This window comes from Camarhynchus parvulus, chromosome 3 (assembly GCF_901933205.1).
Source record: "Camarhynchus parvulus chromosome 3, STF_HiC, whole genome shotgun sequence".
In the NCBI taxonomy this organism is placed as follows: domain Eukaryota; kingdom Metazoa; phylum Chordata; class Aves; order Passeriformes; family Thraupidae; genus Camarhynchus; species Camarhynchus parvulus.
The window spans coordinates 52,809,371-52,832,323 of NC_044573.1; the positions used below are offsets into that span (position 1 = coordinate 52,809,371).

The 22,953-nt window shown below is 41.3% G+C and overlaps 1 protein-coding gene across 5 annotated transcripts in view; it reads right to left on the bottom strand.

Annotated features, from left to right (window-relative positions):
* The window catches only part of ARID1B (AT-rich interaction domain 1B), a 325,443-nt gene that overhangs the window by 140,472 nt on the left and 162,018 nt on the right, over positions 1–22,953 (bottom strand). For 3 of the 5 annotated variants that reach the window (XM_030945679.1, XM_030945678.1, XM_030945680.1), the window contains one exon: positions 3,278–3,319. The exons of the other annotated variants lie outside the window; for them this stretch is intronic. In XM_030945679.1, the coding sequence (XP_030801539.1) occupies positions 3,278–3,319 (42 nt within the window). The remainder of the gene's footprint in view (positions 1–3,277; positions 3,320–22,953) is intronic. 5 annotated transcript variants of the gene reach the window in all.

Here is a 22,953-nt window from a genome sequence, read left to right on the forward strand (position 1 = left end):
CTATAGAGTGAGCTCTTACTCTACCCTACTTTCTTGGCAAATATGGTTTTGAAGGAACTTATTATATATGTAAGTTTATTCTCATCAGAATTTGAACAAACCAGGCCTAACTTAAGCCTGTCCCAGATCACCTATCAGCTGTTCATGATTTGCTACATGGTCATTCCCCCTACATCTCTCCATGTGTAACCACACATATAACACAACCCTTCTAAATATTGAAACAAAAGAACCAGTCAAAAGCTGGAAGGTTTTTTCCTTTAAAAACAAACATGCATTCAAGCACACACACAAATAAATGTGTAAATTGAACTGAACACCACGTGTACCATCTTTGAAAGAGCTGTTACAGCACACCAACAGCTTCCTCCTTCTGTAAAATTAGTTGCACAGAAAGCTGAATGGGTTTACTTCCTTCTATTCAACCAAAAGAAAGCTTTGGACAGCAATGCAATCAAATCTGTACTTATTTTACATATTTATAATTATCAAACAACAACTTTTTTTTAAAACTGATTGAAAATGTGCTTAGATTTTTATGGCCTTTTAAACAGTACTGGTCTCACATATGCACAAAATGAAAACAAGAAGTTCATAATAAATGTAATTTTTACTCTAATAAATGCCTTATGTCCTACATTTGTTTGAGGAAGACTGTTTACTTCTTAATAAGTTGAGGAGGAGGAAACACTTTTAAGGACTGCTATTAATGGTTCGTAATTTGCACCTGTTCCATGTTTAAGGCGTAAAGACAGGATTTGGTACTTCAAGGTGCCTTTTCCCTGGGTATGTTGAGAGTTTGACACAATTTCTTTTGTTTTCATTTTATTTTCTAAAATAAGAATTATTTTGTCTAAATCAATATGCATAACTTGTATCTAAAGCATCCTGTAGCTGATTTCTACAAACACTTACGAGGATGATGATCATCATCCAAGACTCAGCCATTCAAGGGGCCAGATCTACATCAGTCAGATCTTCACTTTGCCAATGATAACTACAGCAAAGCTGAACAATGTTCTGATGTCTCATTCAGAACCTTTTCCTGAGAAACAGCCCCCTTTGCTGCCAGTATGCATATTTACCATGAGACTGAGATCATGGAGATTTTAAGAACAACAAATGACATTGTACATTCTTTTAGTAGTCTACAAATATCCTTTTTTAAAAGACACTATTCTTGTACGTATCTACAGGCAACACAGCCTGTCAACAGCCTAAAACTAAGTGGCATCTAAGGATAGGTGGAATGGATGCAGTCAAAAGAAGTCATCCCCTGCAACAAACTGCGCTTGTGCTCCTGCATACAGAGGGGCCCTACAATGTTTCAAGCTGAGACATATTCTACACCCAAACCCAAAAAAGATAGCTTCCTTCAACAGTCTACAATAGCCCTGGAGGAAAATTCAGGCTAAAAGCAGGTACCAAGGAAATCACTGCATGGTGCAAATTTTTCACCTTACATCCTTCTCAACTGTTAGGTGGCCAACTGTGTTATCATATCAACTTACTTCCTGATTTATAAAATTAATTATTTTTCATTTTAACAATTTATATACATTCTCTGTTGGCACACACTCATCTGCTAATGTAACAGAAACACTGGCATTTATTTGTCATTGAGACAGACAGTAAGGAAAGCATCTCAAGGGAGAGAAGGGAAGAAAGTGCTTTTGCAGCAGCTCTAAATAGACAGCAAAAATAAATTCTGGGATTAACAAGTTTTGGATGATACATTTAGCTTTCTTTTTGATTGATAAAAAGTACATGACATTCCTAGGCATAGATAGTTCACTATATAACATAAAGCTACTATTGTAAGAGAGTTTAAAAGATCCTGATGGTTCAGAAGACGAATCTTAGGAAAAAAGATGCTAGGTACTCTGGACATTGGTGGTCAGAGCTGGCAACAAACTGAATTCAGTTCTGCAAAACAGAAGCTTAGCAACAGAAAACTCTTAAAAGTTTTTGTAATAAAAAGGAGTTTCAAAGGATGTCCATCAGGATGACAAGACATAAAAACACCTTGTAAATCTAGCCATGAAAAAAACTCAAAAGCCTCCTCCACAGTGTTTTTTTTTAGCTTTGAGAGTGACTGGCAAAAATAATCATCAGTAATATTTCTTTTTACCCATCTAGTCTGAAGGATTATGGAGATGAGCTCACAAGAGCTGACCCTCCAGGTTTATTAAATATTCAATTAATATTCTGTATGCTTGCTGGGTATTAAATAAAAATCAGAAAATACTGCAGACTACCATACATTATATAATTCAAATAATACCAAAGTAGCTCTGTTTGTTTTCTAATAATTTATTGAAATCACTTTATCACATATCAACATAAAAATGTACAATATAGACACAATGTAAATTCTGGCATCATTAATATTTACGTACTTTTAAAGCTCTTTTTTTTTCCTTCCGGTTAATTTTGCTTATTGTATTCCAAATAAACCTGGAGAACTTAGTTAATATTTTCTTGCTTTTCCTTTTTACCTTAAGAGTAACAGCACTGCTATTTTTCCACCTGCAGTAGCATCACAGCATATGGGCCTTCATCAGCAGGAAACTCTTCACTGTCATGATTTAGCCTACTGTTCCTACAATCTCCATTTTCCCTTCCCCATCCACTGTTCCTGGCTAAATGGTTAAAGCCTACACACAATCTGCCCTGATTAAAATCATCTGCTATTAGTGCTCAGTTAAAACAGTGGTCATCACCGCAATGGCCAAAGAAACTTAAGCACTAGGTAGGACACAGCCCATCCTTGTAGCTGGGCAGGTCTGAAGTCGTCTCTCCAACACACACTGCCCGCCACACGCTGATCTACAATTGAACACAGGGTGATGCAGCTGTTCAATGCACTACTTGCTACTCAAGATGCTCTGTGGAAATGGGCCTGAACAAACTGGCTTACTCAGCAGACTGCCAAGCAGACAACAAGTACAATTTCTGAGTTGCAAATCGATGGAACAAGAACAAATTCAGTGTTTGGGCAAGCCCAATCTTAAAAACTACTGCTAAGCTGACCTTACACGGGTCCACGTGAGTTTCTGCAAGTAAAACTTGCTCACAGGTTTTATACCAAGAAAAGGATTAAGACAGCTTGTGTGCCATTCTCAGATTGTCACACTCAAGGGAAAGTTTCTGAATTGATGGATACAAGTCACAGGACCCTAAATTCTCATGTTGAAAATTGTCATTTTCTGTGGCATTACATCCAACAATTCATATTGTTGGGACCTACATAACAAAACTGCACCAAACTACACACCTTGTGTCCAAATGTAGCATCCTTGGAGGCCAAGACTTCAACCTGAAATTATAAGGAGAAAGATAATTTCAAATTTAGCCACCACCAAGAACTTCTCTCTCCTGAGCACAGCACCACAGTTCAGGCAAAGAACTGATCTGTAAATGAAGGTGCCAGTCTGGATCAACCCTAGGAAACCTGCACATGATAGGATGTGCAAAACTAACAGCTGACAACAGAAATCCTCAAGTGAGGTAACTTGGAGAGCATCCCTTTCAACACAAAGAAGGTTTCTCCACCTGAATAACATAAAGAGTACCTGCCAGTGTCCCAGAATTTACTGTACTACAGCTGGAACATTTTTCTCCATACAGAATTTTGACTACACCACAAAGCTGCCTGAGCACAACCAGAATGATCTGCCACGGTAAGTCCCTGCAAAAAAAAAAGCTGGAAACCCCTGACCTCTTTCCCTCCTGTTACCTTCTAAGCAGGCTGGGTACTTCTGCACCAGCACCAAGTGGAACAGCAACAAGGAGAAACTCTGCAGCCAAGGTCTTGGTTGCAGGCTCCTGTCCTGTCTTGCACTAGAGAACTGTTTGAAAACTAGAATTTGGGGAACACAAGCTCCCCAGCAAAGGCTGAGAGATACAGTGAGTGTTTGAAAGTCTGAGAAAAACAAGCTATCAGGTCATCGAGTGGTGCTCCAGATCAAAGCCCTTTCTTTGCTTTGACCATACACTGGTGGCAAAGCCTTGCTGGTTGCCACAAACTGCACAGCTTTAGAGTTGCTACGCGCTACACTGAGACAACAGGAACAGCCGTAGGAAAGCAGGCACACCGATTTTTCATTAGACTCCTTAAAAATGCTTCACACTTCGGCACCTTTCACCTGAGAATCTCGGTCTTTTATGAATTCTAATTAATTAAGCTTCCCAATACACCAGTGAAGTCAGAAATGTCATCATCCCAATATAGAGAGAGAAGAGTGAGGTAGAAAGAGATTGAATAATTTTTTAGTAGTTATGTGCCAAGCCAGGGACACACTCATGGAAAGAATCCCAGATCTGAACTCTCAGGCTCACAGTTTAACAACTAGGAAATTCTCTGTTTCTCTGATTTTACATCGTATTTAGAATGCCTACTGCTGCATTATAATTTATACAACTAGTATAACTAATGTATCTAATCTCCGGTTTAACTTAAGAAGAGTGAAGGATTTAAAGCAAATCAAAAGGGAAAAAATGAATGTGAAGTTTCACCCTGAAGCATGTTACAATGCCAGAGTTATAAACCCCTGAACATGAGGGTTTATAATGGAAAGGCTGATAAACTAACAATGATGGCAGCACTTAAATATATTTATGTCATGATCTAGCAACATATGGTATTTCTTCATCTCTAAATTAAAAAAGGAAGGAGAAAAAAAAAGTGGGAGGGAGATAAAGGATTCATAGGAACTAGGAATAAATGAAGAAAATGAACCTGGAGTTACCCAATTGTGACCTGTCCAGCTAATTAGGAACGACAGTAAGAGGCTACAAAATAGTATCTCATTCAATAGGAGGTAGGGAAAAAATCCAAGTAAATAAAATCAATCTAAAATGATATGATACATATATTAAGCTCCTTATATTAAGCTTCTAATCCTTTAGGCACTTTATAAATATTAAACAATCAGTCCTGGTGAGACTGATAAATATCCATAATATATTTTACAGATGAAGAAACAGACAGAGGGTTAAGTGACTTGCCCAGGGCCAGAAAGAATAATCAGCCATTGGATTGGAAATAACTGTATGACTGCTTGTCACAATACAGTGCCCTGCTCAGACACTCAAGTGGCTTCTGAAAAAAGTCATTCCACTATCAGAAGCATCTTGGTTAGGGTTAGGGTTAATGTGGTACACATCTGAAGTGTCAATGCTCATTTTCACTAGGCTTACTGTTTTGGTACAGCATCCAGTTATCACTCGATAGACCCCAAAAACTTTTCCAAACTTACTCAGTTTTGTCCATATATGTAGTCATATATCCCAGATGCTATCTCCAGTCCCATTAATCAGAGAATCATAAAGGTTGGAAAAGAGCTCCAAGGTCATCAAGTCCAACCTTTGATGGAACACAAGTGCCATGTCCAGTTGTTTCTTGAAGACTTCCAGGAATACTGATTCCACCAGCTCCCTGACCAGCCCATTCCAACACCTCACCACCCTTTCAGTGAAGAAATTCTTTATGATGTCCAACTTGAACTTCCTCTGGCAGAGCTTGAGGCTATATCCTTCTGTCCTGTCACTTGCTGCCTGGGAGAAGAGGCTGACTCCCACCTGGGTACAACCTCAGTTGTTGTACCTTTCAGGTAGTTGCAGAGAGTGGATGCTCATTACTGTGCTACACTTCTATTGTGGAGATTCATTAGAGAAAAAATGGAGCCTTCTTTGTGCCACAGGGTCCTTCTCTGACTTCTTCCTTGAATCCATCAGAGATGTTGATGCCTTGCCAGCCCCAGTACGTTCTGTCTCCCTTTCCCTGCTGTCCCTTCCTCTTCCCTCTCCTTCCCAAGGGTCCCAGCTGGGTGGACAGCCTCTGTCCAGGGCTGCCTGTCCCCTGCCCCGCAGAAGCACAACATGGAACGGGATGGCATGGAAACCCTGCACCAATCCAGCACAGACCAGGCAGAGTTTTACTTTGGGCTCTGCACTGCACTTCACCTGCAGAGAGGCACCTCACATGCCAGGACCCCCACTGCAGAGCACAGGCATATTGTCAGCACCTGGGCTCTGCTGAGGAAGCTCCTGCTCAGGGCCAAGAGAATGCTCACAACTGCCACTGCTTCAAAACACATTTATTAACACAATGACCAACACTTGTGTGAAACTCAATTGTAGTTTCACCAAGAAACTGAGAGGAAGAACAAACTGTGACATCAAAGAGGAAAACAGATATTTAAGATAGTTTAACATACTCTTTAGTCTCTTTCACAGATAGAAATATTTTCTTTTATGCTTAGAAACATCAGGCTCACAGAGACAGTAAAATGGTTTGGAGTGAAGATAGATAACAATTCTAATTAAGAATGTTATTGAACAGGTCTGATAAAGCTGCTTCTACTTTCCCAAGAATGATCACCCCACTTCTGTGATAAATAATTGTCCTCACCTTGCAGATGATACAATGAAACATTCTCTGTATTCTTTGTTACTACTGTGTTTAACAGTGCACTAGTGCCTTAGTCCTTTCATTTGGATTTTCACCTCCTTCTATAAAGGACAGTTAAGCTAAGGAAGAGACAAGTAACTGCTGACACCATAAGATACACAACATAAAGGACTAAATCAAGGTGTAGGACTACATGACGTTTTCCTCATGCTGAGGTTCCAAAAAAAACCCCACAAAACCAAACCAAACCAAAACAAACAAAGCCAAAATAAAAACAACCAAAACATAACAAAAACAACAAAAAAAAACCCCAAAATGCACTACAACCCAGGCTGAGTGGACCCCCCTCTAGTGGGAACGCTCGTGTACTTCAATCAGCACCCACATCACCCCAGCAAAAGGCAACATTATCTTAAGAATCAGGCAAGCACCATCTTTCTCTTAATTGCCTTCAGAATATATCCCTTCCATTCCAATACATAAAAAATAAACAAGACATTCATTATTGCTTTAAGATAATCTGATGTTAATTAAGAACTTCCCATTATATACCTATTTGTGGCAGCTAAACATTTTTTATTTTAGTTGACTGTTCTGAGTGTGTACACATGTAAATATCTTGGGTAGGTGGAGTGTTTTTCTTTTATAGTGAAAAATTCACTGCATCACTAAAAAGGACTTGATTCTTAAATGAAACACTGTTGATTTCATGTACATATTTATATGTGTATCAGATACAGCAGCTTTCCCCTAGGCACTGCCCTGAATCTTTGCTCCAGTCTACACTTCTTTCTCCTTCAAAACACAGTGCTACAGTTGAATGCTGTTTGCCCCCTATTTAATTTCTGTGTAAAAGCAATTTTTGGTCACTGTTCTTTGGTCAGTTTTTTCCCAGATTATCTAAAGAATGAAACAGCCTTTTTGCTTCTAATTGCACAGTATCCTGCAATTCAGGGCTAGAAGGCTTTTGCAAGTGGTAAGGGGTAAATGAAGGGGTAGTATTCTAGGGAGTGTGTGTATCAACCATACACTGGGGATCAATTACACGAGACACAATTGGTGGTTTAAGCAGGAGTGTCCCACAGTTGAAGCATGCCTGTCCTGCCTGGGCAGCTGACCCTTCCTACAGCCTGCTCCCTGATGCTGCCCCCAGTCCAAGCACAGCCTTCTGGGTCTGCCCAGCATGGGGTCCAGAAACCTCCCCAGTGCCTGACAAGGTGAACTTCCCGCCTCCCTGCACAACTTACACAGACTCCAGACAGACAGCTATGGCCCAGACCACTACTGCTTATGTAGTATTCTGTGATTAAATGGTCAAATAGAACAGCATTTAGCATTTTTTGTAAGATGAAAGAATTCATAAACGTCATGTCAGCCAGAAGTACCTAATGAGTAACGTGGGGAGTACCCTGAAACAAGATGGTGTGTAGCCTTAAGTCTCTTTTTGTCAGAAGTAATGAAACTTTGTCAGTAGTTCTATTTTGCTTCTCAATAAATGACTCATACAGACCCAGTTCAACAAAGAATATTGCATCACGACCAAGAGACTTACAGTAAATTACACACAGTCATCTTTACCTCCCTGTCAAAGAGAAAAGGAGTTGAAACATAGATAGAACCCTTGAGGCGCAATGCTGAACATGGCCTTTCTGGAACAAAGTTGTACAACCTAGTGACACAAAGAATTATTATAATTTGTTCTTCTTCAAAGAAGAACATTGGTTTAGTCCTCAGCTTAGCCCAAGTCCTTCTTGGCTCATCAAGACATTGTTTGAGATAGGATTAGGTGAAACTAAGCAAGAGTCATGAGAAGTGGAAGCCATTCAGAGGAGGAATTACAGCCACACTTAATGCCCAGACTGTTATCCAAACAACGAAATACGAAATACCAAGTACACAGGGACAAAATAACTAATTCACAAAAGACAGGTTAAAAAAGCCCTCTCCATCTTGTTTGGGGGAATCTGAAAATAAGCACTAATAATAATTTCTGATGCATGCTGATTCCCATGTAATACCCTGTTAACATTCATGCTGAGAAGGCTCATCGATCTACATTTAACTACCCAGACAAAAACTTCCAATGCAGCACACACTTAACGCTGCTCTGAGACTGGGGCTGGAGCGCCTCGAAGTTCACCCAGTGGAGCCACTATTTGCAGCTGGCAGGTGAGGGGGTTACAGCTACTCTGGCAAGGGATGCAGTAGACTGGAGCAGCTCTGATCAAGACAAAATATTTTACATGGGCACTTACAGTTTCTGTGGTTCACACATGAGAATTTGCCCAGCTGGCTGCAAATTTTATAGGCTTTCTATTGTCATTTGTTTGACATTATTATTCTAGGAAAATTATAGCACAGGGCTTCTCTGATACCTAGAGGGTTTTTGCCAACTGCCTGCTTACTAAAAAGGCATGCCTCTGGCTCTTCTAAAATATGCTCAAAACAAAACAAATGTGTAAGTTAATACTTGCATTTTGCAATACTTTTGTTTTCCCTGTTCAGTAACGATCAATCAGTTTAGAAAGAACTCTTTTGCCTGTGATAACAAAATCTAAAAAGAATGAGGAAAGACAGGTGCATCCTCTTGAATTACTACTGCCAAATCACCTTCTTGCTGTTGGGGTGCACAACTTGCTCAATCACGCCAAGAAAAAAACACATCAGAGTGTCCAATTCAAACTGTATGGTCTTGTACCTGTTTTGCCCTCTGATTTATGCAGGACTTATGGTGACTTTTTCCACTCCTGGGGAGGGAGAGGCTCTGTAGTTCCAACAACTCAGTGGGTCTCATTAGCCCATGTGCAGAGCAATGCAAATGTAATTCCAATTACTATTTTCACATACCAATCTTGCTCAGCTGCCTATAGAAAGCAGCCTGGATAGCATCGAACACCAAGGATGCTGTAGTGCTTGGTGCACATACACCCTTATAATCCTTTTCTAGCGTAGATTTTCAGCTTTTAAGGCTTTCCCATCAGCCCACCCACCCACACACCACCAGTTCTGAACACTTCTTTTAAATGAAGGTGATAGAAAGTTAATCCAGTTTTCATTTTTCAAAGTCTTTAGTTTATTTTAAAGATGAATATGGCTATAGTCATTAATATCTTTATGAAATCCAGTTTAACTAGCTTTAACATCTCCTCCCTTTGCCATCCTTTTCAAGTAATTAGGATTCATAATTGTGGCAAATAATTGTCCTCATTTGAGCAGGGACAAATCTACGTGACACACACTAGTTTCTGGCAGTTTTCAAGGATTTACTGAGGGTGTACACAGCTTTAAATGCACACTGAACTATGATAATAAACTTTGGTAACTGCAACAACCCTTCCTTCCCTTTTTCCTCTGCTACCTGCCACCAGTTTTATTTATTTTTAATTGCAATCATGCACGTACTTCAGGCTAGGTTTCAGATCTGCAGCAAGTGACTATTGGGCATGTTCCCTGGGCAATCCTTGAATAAATACACCAAAGACACACCTTTGTTATGACTCTGAATCTATGCCTGAAATAAAGGTGTGACAGTCCCATAGTATAAATCTCACGAACTAAGGATAGATCAGCTGAAATTTCCTCACTCTCTATACAAAGGCTGTTGAGACTACTTACTCAGGCCTTTCAGTTGAGTAAATGCTATCGCCTCACAGTTTGACCTATGTAAAAACTGGAAACCATGTGACCCAGTTCACAGTAATTATTCATTAAATCTGGCATCCCCTTTTTCTTAGGCTTTCTCTTTCATTTATTGCTTCTTCTTTGTAGTATCAGTCATTTATCTCTTAGCTCACTGGGTCTAGCAATAATAAAGATCAATGTTCTAATTTTTGAAACCACAACTTTAAGGTTGAAAAATACAAAATAAGTAACAAAATGATCCTCTTTAAATGACAGAGTAACTTGTGTGCTACTTTGTGTTAAAAGGTTTGAAAAGATGTTTCAAGAAACTATTCTGCAGTTAAATTACTTAATTCTCCTCATTCTCCTTATTAGCATGTACAGACAACACAGTGGCTCAAGGACACAGCTCACTAAAGCAGCTCTGTTCTTGGTCAGCCATTGTTTGAGATAAAACACAAAATACATATTCTTAAAACCTCGTTAGTGGAACAGACCTGTCCTGCTTATGTTTCGTTTTTCTTAAATGTCAGTGCTTTTGGGGATGCTGATTTACAACAATTAGAAACAAAAAATCATTCACATCTTCAGCATTGAGTCCAACATACATTGCTGGATTTGCTATTGACTGACCTGCTGGTTTAGTCTCCCATCGCAAATATTTTGCAAAATCCTGAGAACGAGGTCAAGAGAAGAAAACATTAGTTCACCAGAAGTAATAACAATCAGCCTTGTGACATATAATACTTACAACAAAATTAGACATATCAGGAGTACCTCAGGAGAAAAAAAATGGGGTGCTATGGGGCAATTTCTGTAAAGTCAAGAAGACAGAAAAGTACAAAAATATTTAGGTTTACACCAGGAAACAAACATTACCGTTCCCAGAGAAACGGACATTTGAGATTGTGTAGATCTCTGCTCGGTGCACCCTCACTGAAGGGGAATCTGTGAGACTTATCTGTGGGCACCTTCCCATCCCTTACAACTCTGTCACACCTTACTGCTCCATAGGTTCATTATCAATAGCAGATCATCAGTAAATCCATGGCAGTAACATGCTCATCTCCTCTTGTCATTAGGAGACGAAACAGGCAAGATATATATAAACACACACATACCCATGCACGTTTTCCCACTGTAAGCATATATTCAAATTCTTTTCTATTTTCCTGTCATACTGTTTTTCATATATATATGCAAAAGATGTGTAACATGCAATTAGTTCTTTCACACCAGAACACTGCATGAAACAGTGTAACTGCACTAAAAATGCTTTTGATATTTATTTGTTTGACAATGTAGAGATCAAAATGACTGTTGTACATAACCCAAAATCTCAGAGCAGTTGCTGTTTAATTTCTCTTAAGAAAGGAGTGGTAGGTATCATAAAAACAAAATTCCAACCTCATGCATTCTAATATGTGGGAAATCCTGAAAAACTGTCATTATACCATGTGACATAAGCAGTAACAATTACTGCCACCAGTAAGTCTTTTATTTAGGTATTGTGACTGCATCTTTTCTAACCCAGTTGTATTTTTCACTCTCTTGTTCCAACACTGTGATTTCATTTTGATTTCCCTCTTTCAAAATTGAGCAACATAAAACCTTGCCTGCAAAGGGACTCTACAGCCCTTGCTTTGGGGACTACCACGCTGTGGGACTGCAGAGGAATCACTATGGTTGGTGGATTAACTGCTTTAAAAATTATGGAAAACCTCAAAGAAGGGTTAAATGTTGCTGCCCTCTATTAGCAGGGCTGGAGCTTCCCACTGCCACAGCTCAGCGACCCAAGGGCCCATCTGAGCAGCCCCAACAGCCCTATCCACACTAAGCTGGGTTCCTCAGCCTAAATACAAGATGCCATCCACCAGCAACTAGGGGGTGGTAATGAACAGCTGCATTGCCATAATGCTTCTAAATATTCCAGAAACTTCCAGAAAGGCATGTTTTAAGGCCACCCTCACCAGCGGGAAGGGGTTTTGCTGCTTAAGGCTGCAGCTGGAGAGCACTCCTCTGTCCCCTTTACCTACATCTCTACATAATTACTGCACATAGCACCTCCAAAAGTGAAAACAAACACAGCTCCAGATAAAATGCATGTCTTAACAATCTTGTCTAAAAGAAGTTAAACACTTTGCAGTGAAAACTGAAGATAAGTGACCAAGGACAAAATCTTTACAGAAACAAAGCTTCACTCTACACCATTCTGTCAGCAGCTTTCTTATTTAATTGAGCCTGTATACAACCAACATCAAAGATACAAATCTATTTTGTGCTGAAAATATTGGAAGCATGTTAGGAAGAGGTGGCAAACAGAAAGGATCTGTCAAAGGTAACAGATGTATCAAGGGCACCAAGCACTGTGAAGAAGGCGTTAATTATCTATGCTGAAAAAGAAAAGGTGTTTGAAAAACAGAAACTGTTTTCAAGAGATTCAACATATTCCTATTGTGCTCAGGAGAAAAAGATTCCTGCACCTTAGAGAACATTATTTTGAGTATGTGGGTTAAAAAGAATTTTTAGGTGAGTTTAAACACAATGTAGAGAGCACTCTGTTTCAGAAAAAGGATTTTAATTTCAAAACCTTTACTGTGTCTCACAAACAATTGCAATTGTAAATTGCATTCTTTATTCCTACTTTTAATGGAATGGGTAACTTACACAACCTAGCGATATCTCAAAAATAACAGGAAAAGAAGAACACCTTTTTGAGCACCTTTTTGTAATTTAGCACCACTTCCCACAGTACTTTCAACTCCCACCCTACAAGAACTGTGCATTTTTCTTCTTGCTTTATCTGAAAAAACGGGCGCTTTTGTAAAAAACACCAGATCACACCATGGCAAAATTTATCACCGTAAGATCTACCCTACATACGTCTTATGTACTTCTATACTTGTTTTCTAGATTGTGTATGGTACTACTTGCTCACAACCTAATTCTGAGTCAGAAGAAACTGATTCTTTATTATAGCTGTGCTTCCTCTCTCCACCTTCCCTTGTAGGACTGGTAAATTGGGACTTTCTAAAGCATGATTTTGAGAAAAGTGATCAGTTAACATAAAAACGACCCTTTTCATCTTCAACAGAAAAAAAAAAACAGAACAGATCCAAAAGGAGACGAGCAACACTTAAAAGCAAGGAAAGCCTATGCTTTTATACAAAAAGGGCTGAAACATATTTTTCTGAGGTTGATTAAAACATACTAAATGCATGTCTGATATTGCACACTCAGCTAAATTAATGTTGCCATAGGAGTGTGATACAATTAACAAGAGAACCGTGGTGCTCCATGAAACTGTAAATTACACTGGGAAGGGATAAAGGCAATTGCCAGCAGAATGTAACACGCTCTCAAAATTTGGCTCCTAATTTCCCAAGTAGATCAAAGGCTCTTCCTGATGTCCCCTTCTCCCATATATCATGCCATATACAAAGAGTGGCTAATGCTGACAACATCTGGGCAACTCATGAGGGCATCAGGTGGGTATTGTCAGATCCAGCGTACAGGTTTAGAACAGACGGTTTGCACAACAAACAATCCACACACCTGCCAAATAACCGTGCAGTAGGAATTCATTGGGCAGTGTTCTATGTTTACATCTTTAACTTGAAAAGGTGAATCTGCGGGACAAGACTCAGCTGAAATACTTGATTTTTGACAATGCCATGAGCTTTTCTTTTGAATTATCTTAGGATGAGTCCCCGTCGCCTTCACACGTGGTACAACGATTGATAAACACTCTGACTGGATTAACTGCTTTAAAAATTATTCAGATGTCACAGCTGGCAAGTTTTTGACCCTTATGGTATCAAGATTTAAGAGTTGACTGGGAAAGAACAAGTGCTCCAGTCAGTGCCATAACTCCTCCACACTCCTCCAGCTCACAATAGCCATACAATTCCTCAGAACTGAATGAAAAACTGTCTCTCACATCTAGCCCAGCTTTACACTGAACATTTCAATGGGGTAGGCAAAAATACCAGCATTCCTAGGAATCACTTCAGTCCTAAGTAGGGTGCATAATAATAAAAGCTTAGAACAACTAACAAAGTGTTTGCATTTTTTTTCCATTTTACTTGAGTTCTCTAGACATTGTACTGAAGAAAATTGAGCACAAGCCCTGAAAACATGTCCTCCAAAAACACACGTTCCATAATTCACATGCACAAAGCCCAAATCTGCACACAGGAATCAAACAATTAGGTTTCTCAAATGCTTGAACTACTTATACATATCAGGACTTTTGCTAACCCAGGCAAATGCACAACATGTAATTTGGCTGACCACTTAAGCATTTCACTTTTTTGTTATAGCCACAAACAAACAAACACAGTAATTTAAGTCCAAATTCTTCTCAAAGTTACTGCTAGCAAATAGTGGCTCACTTATAAAAGCCTGATTAATTGCAGAATCTTGGCTTCAGAATTCAATTACATGTTAGAATATTAAAAATTCTAGAGTCTATAAACAATGACTATGAAACTGTTTATAGCATTTTTAACGATTTTATTTGCAATATGAACTGTAAATGCTCTCCCCCCTCCCCCATGTTTCTTCTCATTTGTTTGCTGCAGTTTCTTCATGCAAATGGAACAAGAACAACATTGAGGGAAAGAGGAGAGGAGAAGGGATGTGGCAGGCTACTGACACGCCACCTCCTCACAAACTCTGATTCTTCACTCTGCTTTATGCCTGTTCTGTGAGTTGTATTCTGGGTCTACAAGGGTGCTTCTGGATAATTACAGGATACAAGCTAGCATTTTATTTCCCAGCCTGTCTCGGTTTCAAAGTAAACCTTCTCTTCATTCTTTTATTGTTATTCAAAGTGAAACAGCAAAACAAATCAATTGCTAACAGCCTTGTGCAGGTTTCCAAACTTAGCATTTCTGTATGACAGTGTGCATACAAGGTAATATTCAATGTAGCAGTACATCTTCAGGCATGAAAACCTGGTATAAATCCTCAACTTCAATGACTGCTTTTGTAAAGATTTCTTCTTTGCACATATATATATTTATATATACAGAAACATATATATGTATATGTATTTTACAAGCACCCCAGTAAAGATTTTCTTTACAACTTTTCGTGAAGAACTAAATCCCACCAGTCACCCTGTTTTCCAATTAGCTTATCTGCACCAATTGTAACACTAAGCTGGCAATCCCAGAGACTACTTTTTATACTTATTTTAAGCTCATTTTACTCAAAATGTAAAGACCTGAACTACAATTTCAAAGGTGAAAGGCTAGAGTTTTAGTTTCTGAACTGTGCAGTCCTGGCAGGGCTTTTCAACACTTTCATGTTTTGTGGAGTCCATTTTATTTCCGTATTCATTTCTACCAAGGCTCCGCTTTTCCCTTGGCACAAAGAATGTATAACTGTATTTACAAGGAAGCCAGTCACGGACAGGTTTGCTGCAGCTCATTTGTTATGTCTCACTCTGAGTTTACAAACAGCTGTCCCATGCATCTCCGCTGGATACAATTTTAGTCTAGACAGGGGAAATCCAAGCTACTACTGCCCAAACAACATAAACACAGGAAGATTTTCAATCAATCATTTCATTAATAGAAACACGTCTAATAATATAAGGGGAGGGTGTTTTGGAAGAAAGCCCATTTCAGAGCCTGAAACAGCATAATTGTGTGGTATTGTTCTTGTGCTAGGCAGGGCTATGGAACGACACTCACAAACCAGATTTTGGTGCTGTGGTACATTTCAATAAAATAAGCCTTGTTTCTCCAACACAAGTGGCTTTCAAGACCACTAACAACTTTGAAATAAATGGTAAACAGACTAAGTAAGACTTGCACAGCGCTGGCATTCATCTCTGCTTTGATACAATCAGGTCAGTGCCCCCACAACTATATTTCTAGCATGACCACTATTTCTGTTTTTCTTCAAGCTGTTTTACCTGGGAAACAGCATTAAACCCAGCAACTACTAACATACTAATATCTTTCTCCTGTTCTCATCTGTGCCAGCCTGTTGTCCATCCTCAGTCATATAAATGCCTAGAAATAAGCTGCCTTGTATATAGCTATTCCTGGGTTGTTATGTTTCTTAGAGAAAACCACTGCGGTCTCCCTTGTTATGTTTGGAACATCTGCACACTAACTTGTCAAAAAAAAAAAATCAAAATGAAGACCATTGCAATGCTTTTCCCCCAAGAGGAGGAAGGGGAAGAAGCTATTCTTCAGTTCATGTTTTATTTTTTATTCCTGAGTAATAGCTGTCCCTTCATCAAGAGGCTCAGTTTACTATCCTGATCTCAGATCAACTTTTACCAGTGGGTGTCAGTGTAACAGTGTAATGATAAAATGGGGGGAGGACAGGGAGAAAATGCATGAAAAAATAACGCTTAAGTTTTATTTTTAGATGCCACATTTATATTAAAAGTAAAGAAAGAGTTTCTTTTCAAAACCGATTTCACTGCACATTTATTCTGCAAAGATTCTCCAACTGTTTGTTTGTGCCAAGTAATTAATTTCAATTTTTGTTTTCCAAGTCCATGTATCTTCTGTGTGTGTACACACATGCACACAAACACGGATACAGTAAATATTCGGTATATAAACCTTTCTTCAATGTTTTGACAAAGTAAGGCTGTCTCTTTAATTCAAGTTTCACAGTGAACAGTTAAGAGGCTCTGTGGACCCCAACTTATTAACCTGTGCCAATTTAACTAGTATTACTCAAGAGGTTTGAAAACCTAAAAATAGGTGTTAATCTGTGCAGATTGACAGCAACTAATCAGTACCCGCCCTGCCACAACTTGTGTCCCTCCTACTCCTTGAAGGGGGGCAAGTACGGCACATGGAGAGGCAAGAAAAGGACAGTCCCCATGGTGTGGTTTTTGTGTGTGTGTGTGTGTGTGTGTTTTGTTTGTTTGTTTCTGCTTGTCTTTTCTGAAAGGAAAAAGACCCACCAAGTGTTAATTTAGTAGAGCTCGGCTTGAAAACTTGTTTCCGTACTAGCAAGCAATGGCTTCCTGAAATCAAAAACTGCATGAACGTCTACCAAATCATTCTGCTGAAGCGATAAAACCCTTTCGTTTTACATACCTTAAAAATAAACATGCTTTTAAAATCCAGTTGCCTTAGCTCCAAGTCTAGTTAGACACCATTTCAAATTTTAAACGTGCAACTTTGTCTTTTCAAAAGCTGTTACATTAATTAATAACCTAGTTCAGAGCCTCTCTTCACCAAAGCACAAAGGTACGTGCCTGTGCCTACGCAAGTACATCCTCTTCTTCCCTTGCTCGCTTCCCGACCATAAGCCTAGCACTCCTGTGCCATGGAGACAACCCTGAGCTGTGTGCTCACATCCCCTTTATTAAACACAAGAAAAATTAAATGCTGCGTGAAAAGCAGCCCAAGTTGTGGCTTACAGCTGGAACCAGACCCTACAAAAGGGAGTTAAAATAAAGAGCCGGCCGGGACAGGCCGATAACTGAACTGTCAAATTAAAAATATGCACCGAACTAGGTTAGGTCTTTCCGTATGTAACTCGTCCTGCCCGGGATATGCCGGGCTATTGAAAGACCTATCCTTCCGAGCGAGTCACTGCGGGGCAGATTCGCGGGAAGTACCAAAATACCGTACAACAACTCTGCTGCAGCCATTGTTAGCAGAAGGAAGTAAACAACACTGGGCTAAGGCGCTTGTGCGTGGCTGGAACGGGGAGAGAACAGACGAGTCCCCGCCGGGCCGGGCCGGGCGGCCTCGCAAATGGCGGCGCCAATGGCGGCCCGCGCGCCCCTCCCCCGGACCTGTTTTTGTGCGCGCTTGCCCCCCGGTCCCATCCCCCGGCCCCTCGCAGCCATCAGCCGCTCGTCCCAATTACGCTGAACGAGTCTCAACTCATCCAGGCTGAAAGTTATATATTAAAAAGAGAGCGGGCGAAGCGTGGGGAAAGAGGTCGGGAGGGACGAGGGGGAGGGAAAGCGGAGAAGAGCAGCTGAGAGTTGCGGCCGGCGAGGGCACGGCAAGGGGCGCTGCCGCAGGACATGCGACCTTTTATTTTGGGCTCTCTCCCGGGTCAGCAGAAACTTCCCCCCGTCTGTGTTTCTCTCGCTCTCCCACTCCTCTCAGGAAAAGATCATTATCTTGGGAGCCCATCCCTTTAATACACGTCCTAAAAAAATAAAAATGGGCAAGAATATCCCCAAGGGCCAAGTACACCCCGGCCGCCCGAAAGCGCTCGGCGCCGTGTGCAGGGGCGGGGGCAGGGCCGGCCTGTGAGGAGCGGGTCCTCTCACTCTCTACGAGTTCCAAAGTTTTCCCTATTTAGGTCGCCTCGAGCTTTCGCTGCTCTTTGAGCCACTCCGAGGAATTAAACAAGGGCCACTAATAGGCGGGGGCTGGGAGAGGAGGGCGGCTTTGGGCAAGGTGCAGCCGCCTGCCATTCGCCTCGGCCCTGAGCTCTTGCCCTCACTCGCCATCCTCCTCCCTCCCCGCCGTGTGTGTGGGTTCACAAAGGCACATCTGTGCCTGTCGGAGGGCCGGCCTGACGTGTTCTCCGCTCGCAGCAGCTGCGGTTTCTGAGGAAACAAGGCTGATTTTCTAGTCAGGCTGGAAGGGCTTTTTCCCGCTCCTACCCCCCCTCCCAAGCGCCTACGTGCGGAGGAGGGGGAGCGGGAGCGGCGGGGGGAGGAGAGGAGCAGGAGAGCTGAGCCGAGCCCGCGCCGCAGCGGAGCCGCCGGGGGAGGGGCCGCGCGGGGCCTGCCGGGAATGTGCTGGGAATGGTTCGGCGTTCCCAGGGCGGCTCTCGGTGTCGCAATCCCGCTCTCTCCTTCTCTCTCCGCGCTCTTGGCTTGTTTTCTTTAAGGCTACAACCTTTGTAGTCGGCGGCTGTTGCGCGAGGGCTCGGGATCGTCAAGGGGCGCTTCGCACCGTTTGCCAAAAATCCCTTTTAATCCTGCCAACTTGGGGGAGGGGGAAAGGGAAAAAGGAAAAGCTCTGCTCAACTAACTCCTCGCAGTCTCAGTGCTGCGGGGCGGGTTTTCACGCTCTTCGCTTCGACTTCCCCGGCTCTTCAGCAAGGGAAGGGGTTAATCCGAACCACTCCAGCTCTTTAAACCGGCTGCAGATCTGCGGTGCGATAGCGTCCGAGCAGGGGCTCGTCCTCCGCTCTCCCTCACACTGCCCGAGCCCCCGCTCAAAAGCCCGGCCCTGGCAACCAACACAAACAGATAATTGCCGTGCCCATGAACGATGAGCTCCGGCGTGACACGCAGCCCGGTCCGGCAGCGGGGGAGGAGAGGAACGGAGAGATGGGGGGCAGCCAGCGAGGGGCCCGCGATGGGAGGCAGAGACCGCCGCCCCCACGAGCGGCCCTGGACACACAGGATCGCCTGACAGAAATTTCGTGAGGTTTTCCTCTGCTACCTGTACATCGTGATAAGACACGTAAAATAATTAAAGGCTGTAGAACAAACCCGGAGCCAACAAGGACATGCCAGGGAAAGATCAAATGTTCCGAGTTAAAAAGGAGCGCAGCCCTTCAGCTTCCTCGTTCTAGCCGCCCGCAATAGCCCCCCCTCATAACTAGAAATTAAAGGCTGGGAGGGAGGACGGAGGGTGGGAAATACTGGTGTTCTGACAAGGACGGGAAGAAGAAAGAGGAGACCAGAATGAAAGGCACATGGAAAGACTTTTGACGAGTTCGGTAAATAAAGTCGTAATTGACTGTAATAGGCAAAGGTGGAAGACAAACATTTGTGCTCTTTGTTCTGATATTAGAAATGTCAGATGAAACTTTAATCCCTTGTAGCTGTTTATTTGTAAAATGTCCAAACATCTTCCTGTGCACACACCATAACAAATTAATTTCACTGATGTTTAACGTTTGAGATCACCGTAGACAAGCAAGGAATTGATTCTGAGATATAAAAGCTAATGTTACAAATTTTTCAAACTTGATTGCCTGCTATTAGGTACCTATGTTCATATTTAGTCACTGAAATAATTGGCCTAATTTTCAGAAATGATAAGCACTCACATTTTCAATTAATTTCACATCTCTGAAAATTAGGCCATTACATATCTAAATTTGACCTAGGTTTGAAAATTCTGGTTGTATCTCTGAAACAGAAAAAACCCGGAGTGATTACAACTGAATTCTGGCATAATTACTTAGCATTAAATATGGAGACACTAGAAAAGGAAAATACATTCATTGGGCAATGGTATCTAGTGCTACAGAAGCTATGTGACAATTGAATTAAAAACATTCAAAGCTCTATCTGAATCTGATACTTAGACTGGCTTCAGTTATTGCTGTGGAAGAAAAAATAAACATATCCCAACAGAAAATAAAACACACATTTACAAATTGTCAGGACTGACCCCAAACATTTGGCCATATTAATCACATTTAATGCACATTTTCCACAAAGGAATTAAAAGGGGAAAAAAATCACTTCTGCTTTAAAGAGGGGAAAAGGCAAACTGGATAAAGACCGCATGTACAAATATTCCTCACTGCATCTAATTTAACTGCTATTTGTAACTGTACAAAGACTGTTTTTCCCACAATTTCAAGTGAACTTTTCTGCAAGTTTGAGCAAGGCACAGGGGTGGCTCTAAAGAGGAATATTAGAAACAGAGGGAAAAGAGATTCTTGAGAAATGCCAAAAATAATCATGTTTCTTGCCTTCTGCCAGAATTGGAGTCAGTTTTACCAAGCGGAAGCACTCAAAAATCCTGTGTCTGGGCTCAAAAGAAGGAAAAAAGCTTTAAAGAACATGAAACTTTTAGGAAACAACCTTGGATTCGTTTTATACATCTTGTAGGTTTTGAACCTGTGGAGTAGGTGCTTCGATCATTATTCTCACGTCCCTCCCCCACCATTTTACAAGAGCTAAAAAATGCCCCCCTACAAGCACTGGAATGTCAAGGCTGAAGGGTTTTGTTATTGTTATTTCGTTTTCTCAAATTATCCAAAAACCAGAAATCCAGTCCCTGATCCATCCTCATCTCCTCTTCCCCTCTGCCCTGCAGTAAATTTCCCGAGTCCAAACGCCCGGGGAGCCGGCAGCCAGGCTTCCTGCGGCCGCTGCCTCTGCCTCAGCCCCAGCCCGGCAGGGCAGCACCAACAATGGCTCCTTCTGCCGTGCTCGCCAAAAAAGGTGACCTGCTGTAATGGTGAGGGAGTATCTTCAGCTCGATCTAAATCCTTCATGCAGGGAAAAATCAGCTGCAGTGGCTTTCAGAGTCCTAGCTCTCCTTGTCAGCAGGCCCTCGGCATAGAGATTGCAGGAAGGAATTCACGCCCCAACCCTTCTGCGGCCGGGGAAGGCAGCGAGCAAGGGTGAGTTGAGCACGGCGTTTGGGATGGCCGGCATAAGGCAAAATCTGTAGCTGAGATCCTGGAGGAACCCATGGCATACGAAATTGTTTGAAACCCCCAAATTATCTCATCCTCATCGTATTACCTCATGGTAGTTACCTTGATAGGAATGCTGTTCTTTGATGACAAGTGCTTTAAAGGCACAGTGCAGAATCTCAGCCACTGTACTTGCTTTCCCCTTAACAGCTTTGGCAGGCCCTGCAGCAATGTCGAGCTGTTGCTTTGCAGGCTTTCTAAGTCTGTCTCAACTAATGGTCAGTGTTGAAGGCCAGGGGAATGGGGGCTGGGAGAGGGGTATTTGAGGAACTGAAACACATGGTGGAAGAAAAAATCTAGTGAGCTTCTCTGATTAAGGGGGACTGCAGATGAATGGTCTGCAATTTATCAGGACTTTAATGTGGACAGGTACAAGCTCAGATGGAATGACCTGTAAGCAGCAGATGTACCTTTAAATATGGTTGAAGAAGGTATTTTTTTCAGTCTTGTATTACTTTGTGGACAGTAACAGCAACTGGAAAATGATGCAACTATAACTCATATACAGAAAGCAAATGGTCTGTTTATATTTGGAAAAATCAAACATCTAATATGTAGACTATATTGGCTTACAACCTTTTCAAATGAAAACAGAAGTGCCAACAAGACCATTCAGAGATACAAAGCCTAAAAAAACAAATGCCATCCATTTCAGTGCCTGTTAAACAAGAAAGCGACCCCAATTCCTTAAAATAAGGTTTCAAAAACTCTAGAAAAAGCAAGAAAATTCCCTTGCTGGTAACTAAATCTCTATTTCCAAATCTTCCAAGATCCAATAGCAACATTCAACACACACAATCACAAAGCTCTGAAAAATGCTTTTAAAGTTCTAAGACAGCCTGTAGTGCCTCATAGGAATTATTCACATCTCTTTCCATGCTGTGGAAGACTTGAAAGGGAAAATAAGGTATATATGCATAAATATTTGACATACTGGTCCAAGCCTCTAAAAAGTATGAAAATAAGAACATGTGAAAGGAGCCAACCCAGACGAATGCCTGCATGATTAGATGAGTGCTGCCTCCCATTCCCTTTATTTTACCACTAAATGAAATTGTCATTAGCAGAGTGTCAGCCCCAATATCATCAACTTAATAAAGCAAGATTGAAACAGGAGACTAAGCCAGTTAATGCAGTCCTCCAAATGCAAACCATATCAGAAGAATACCGTTTAAAAGGCATGGGGCTACTTCTAGCAGAGAAACTAGTAACTAACAGACTGGACAACAATTCTTGAGGGAAAAAGAGCAAAGATACTTATTGCACTGTACAGAACACTGAAAAGCTGTATCTGAGAAAGTTATGGGTAAGGATGAAGCATGATACAGAAAAGGGTTATTTACAATACAGTTTAAGTATCTAAAGACTCTTCAGTAATGAATGATCAGCATACAAGCAACAGATTGGTTAGGCTGATGCAACCTTGGGCACTTTAAAAGATTAACATTGAGATTAATTGCTAATGCTCCTGGATATTTCCCTTTCCCTCCCCAGTTCAAACTGGTGTCATTACCACT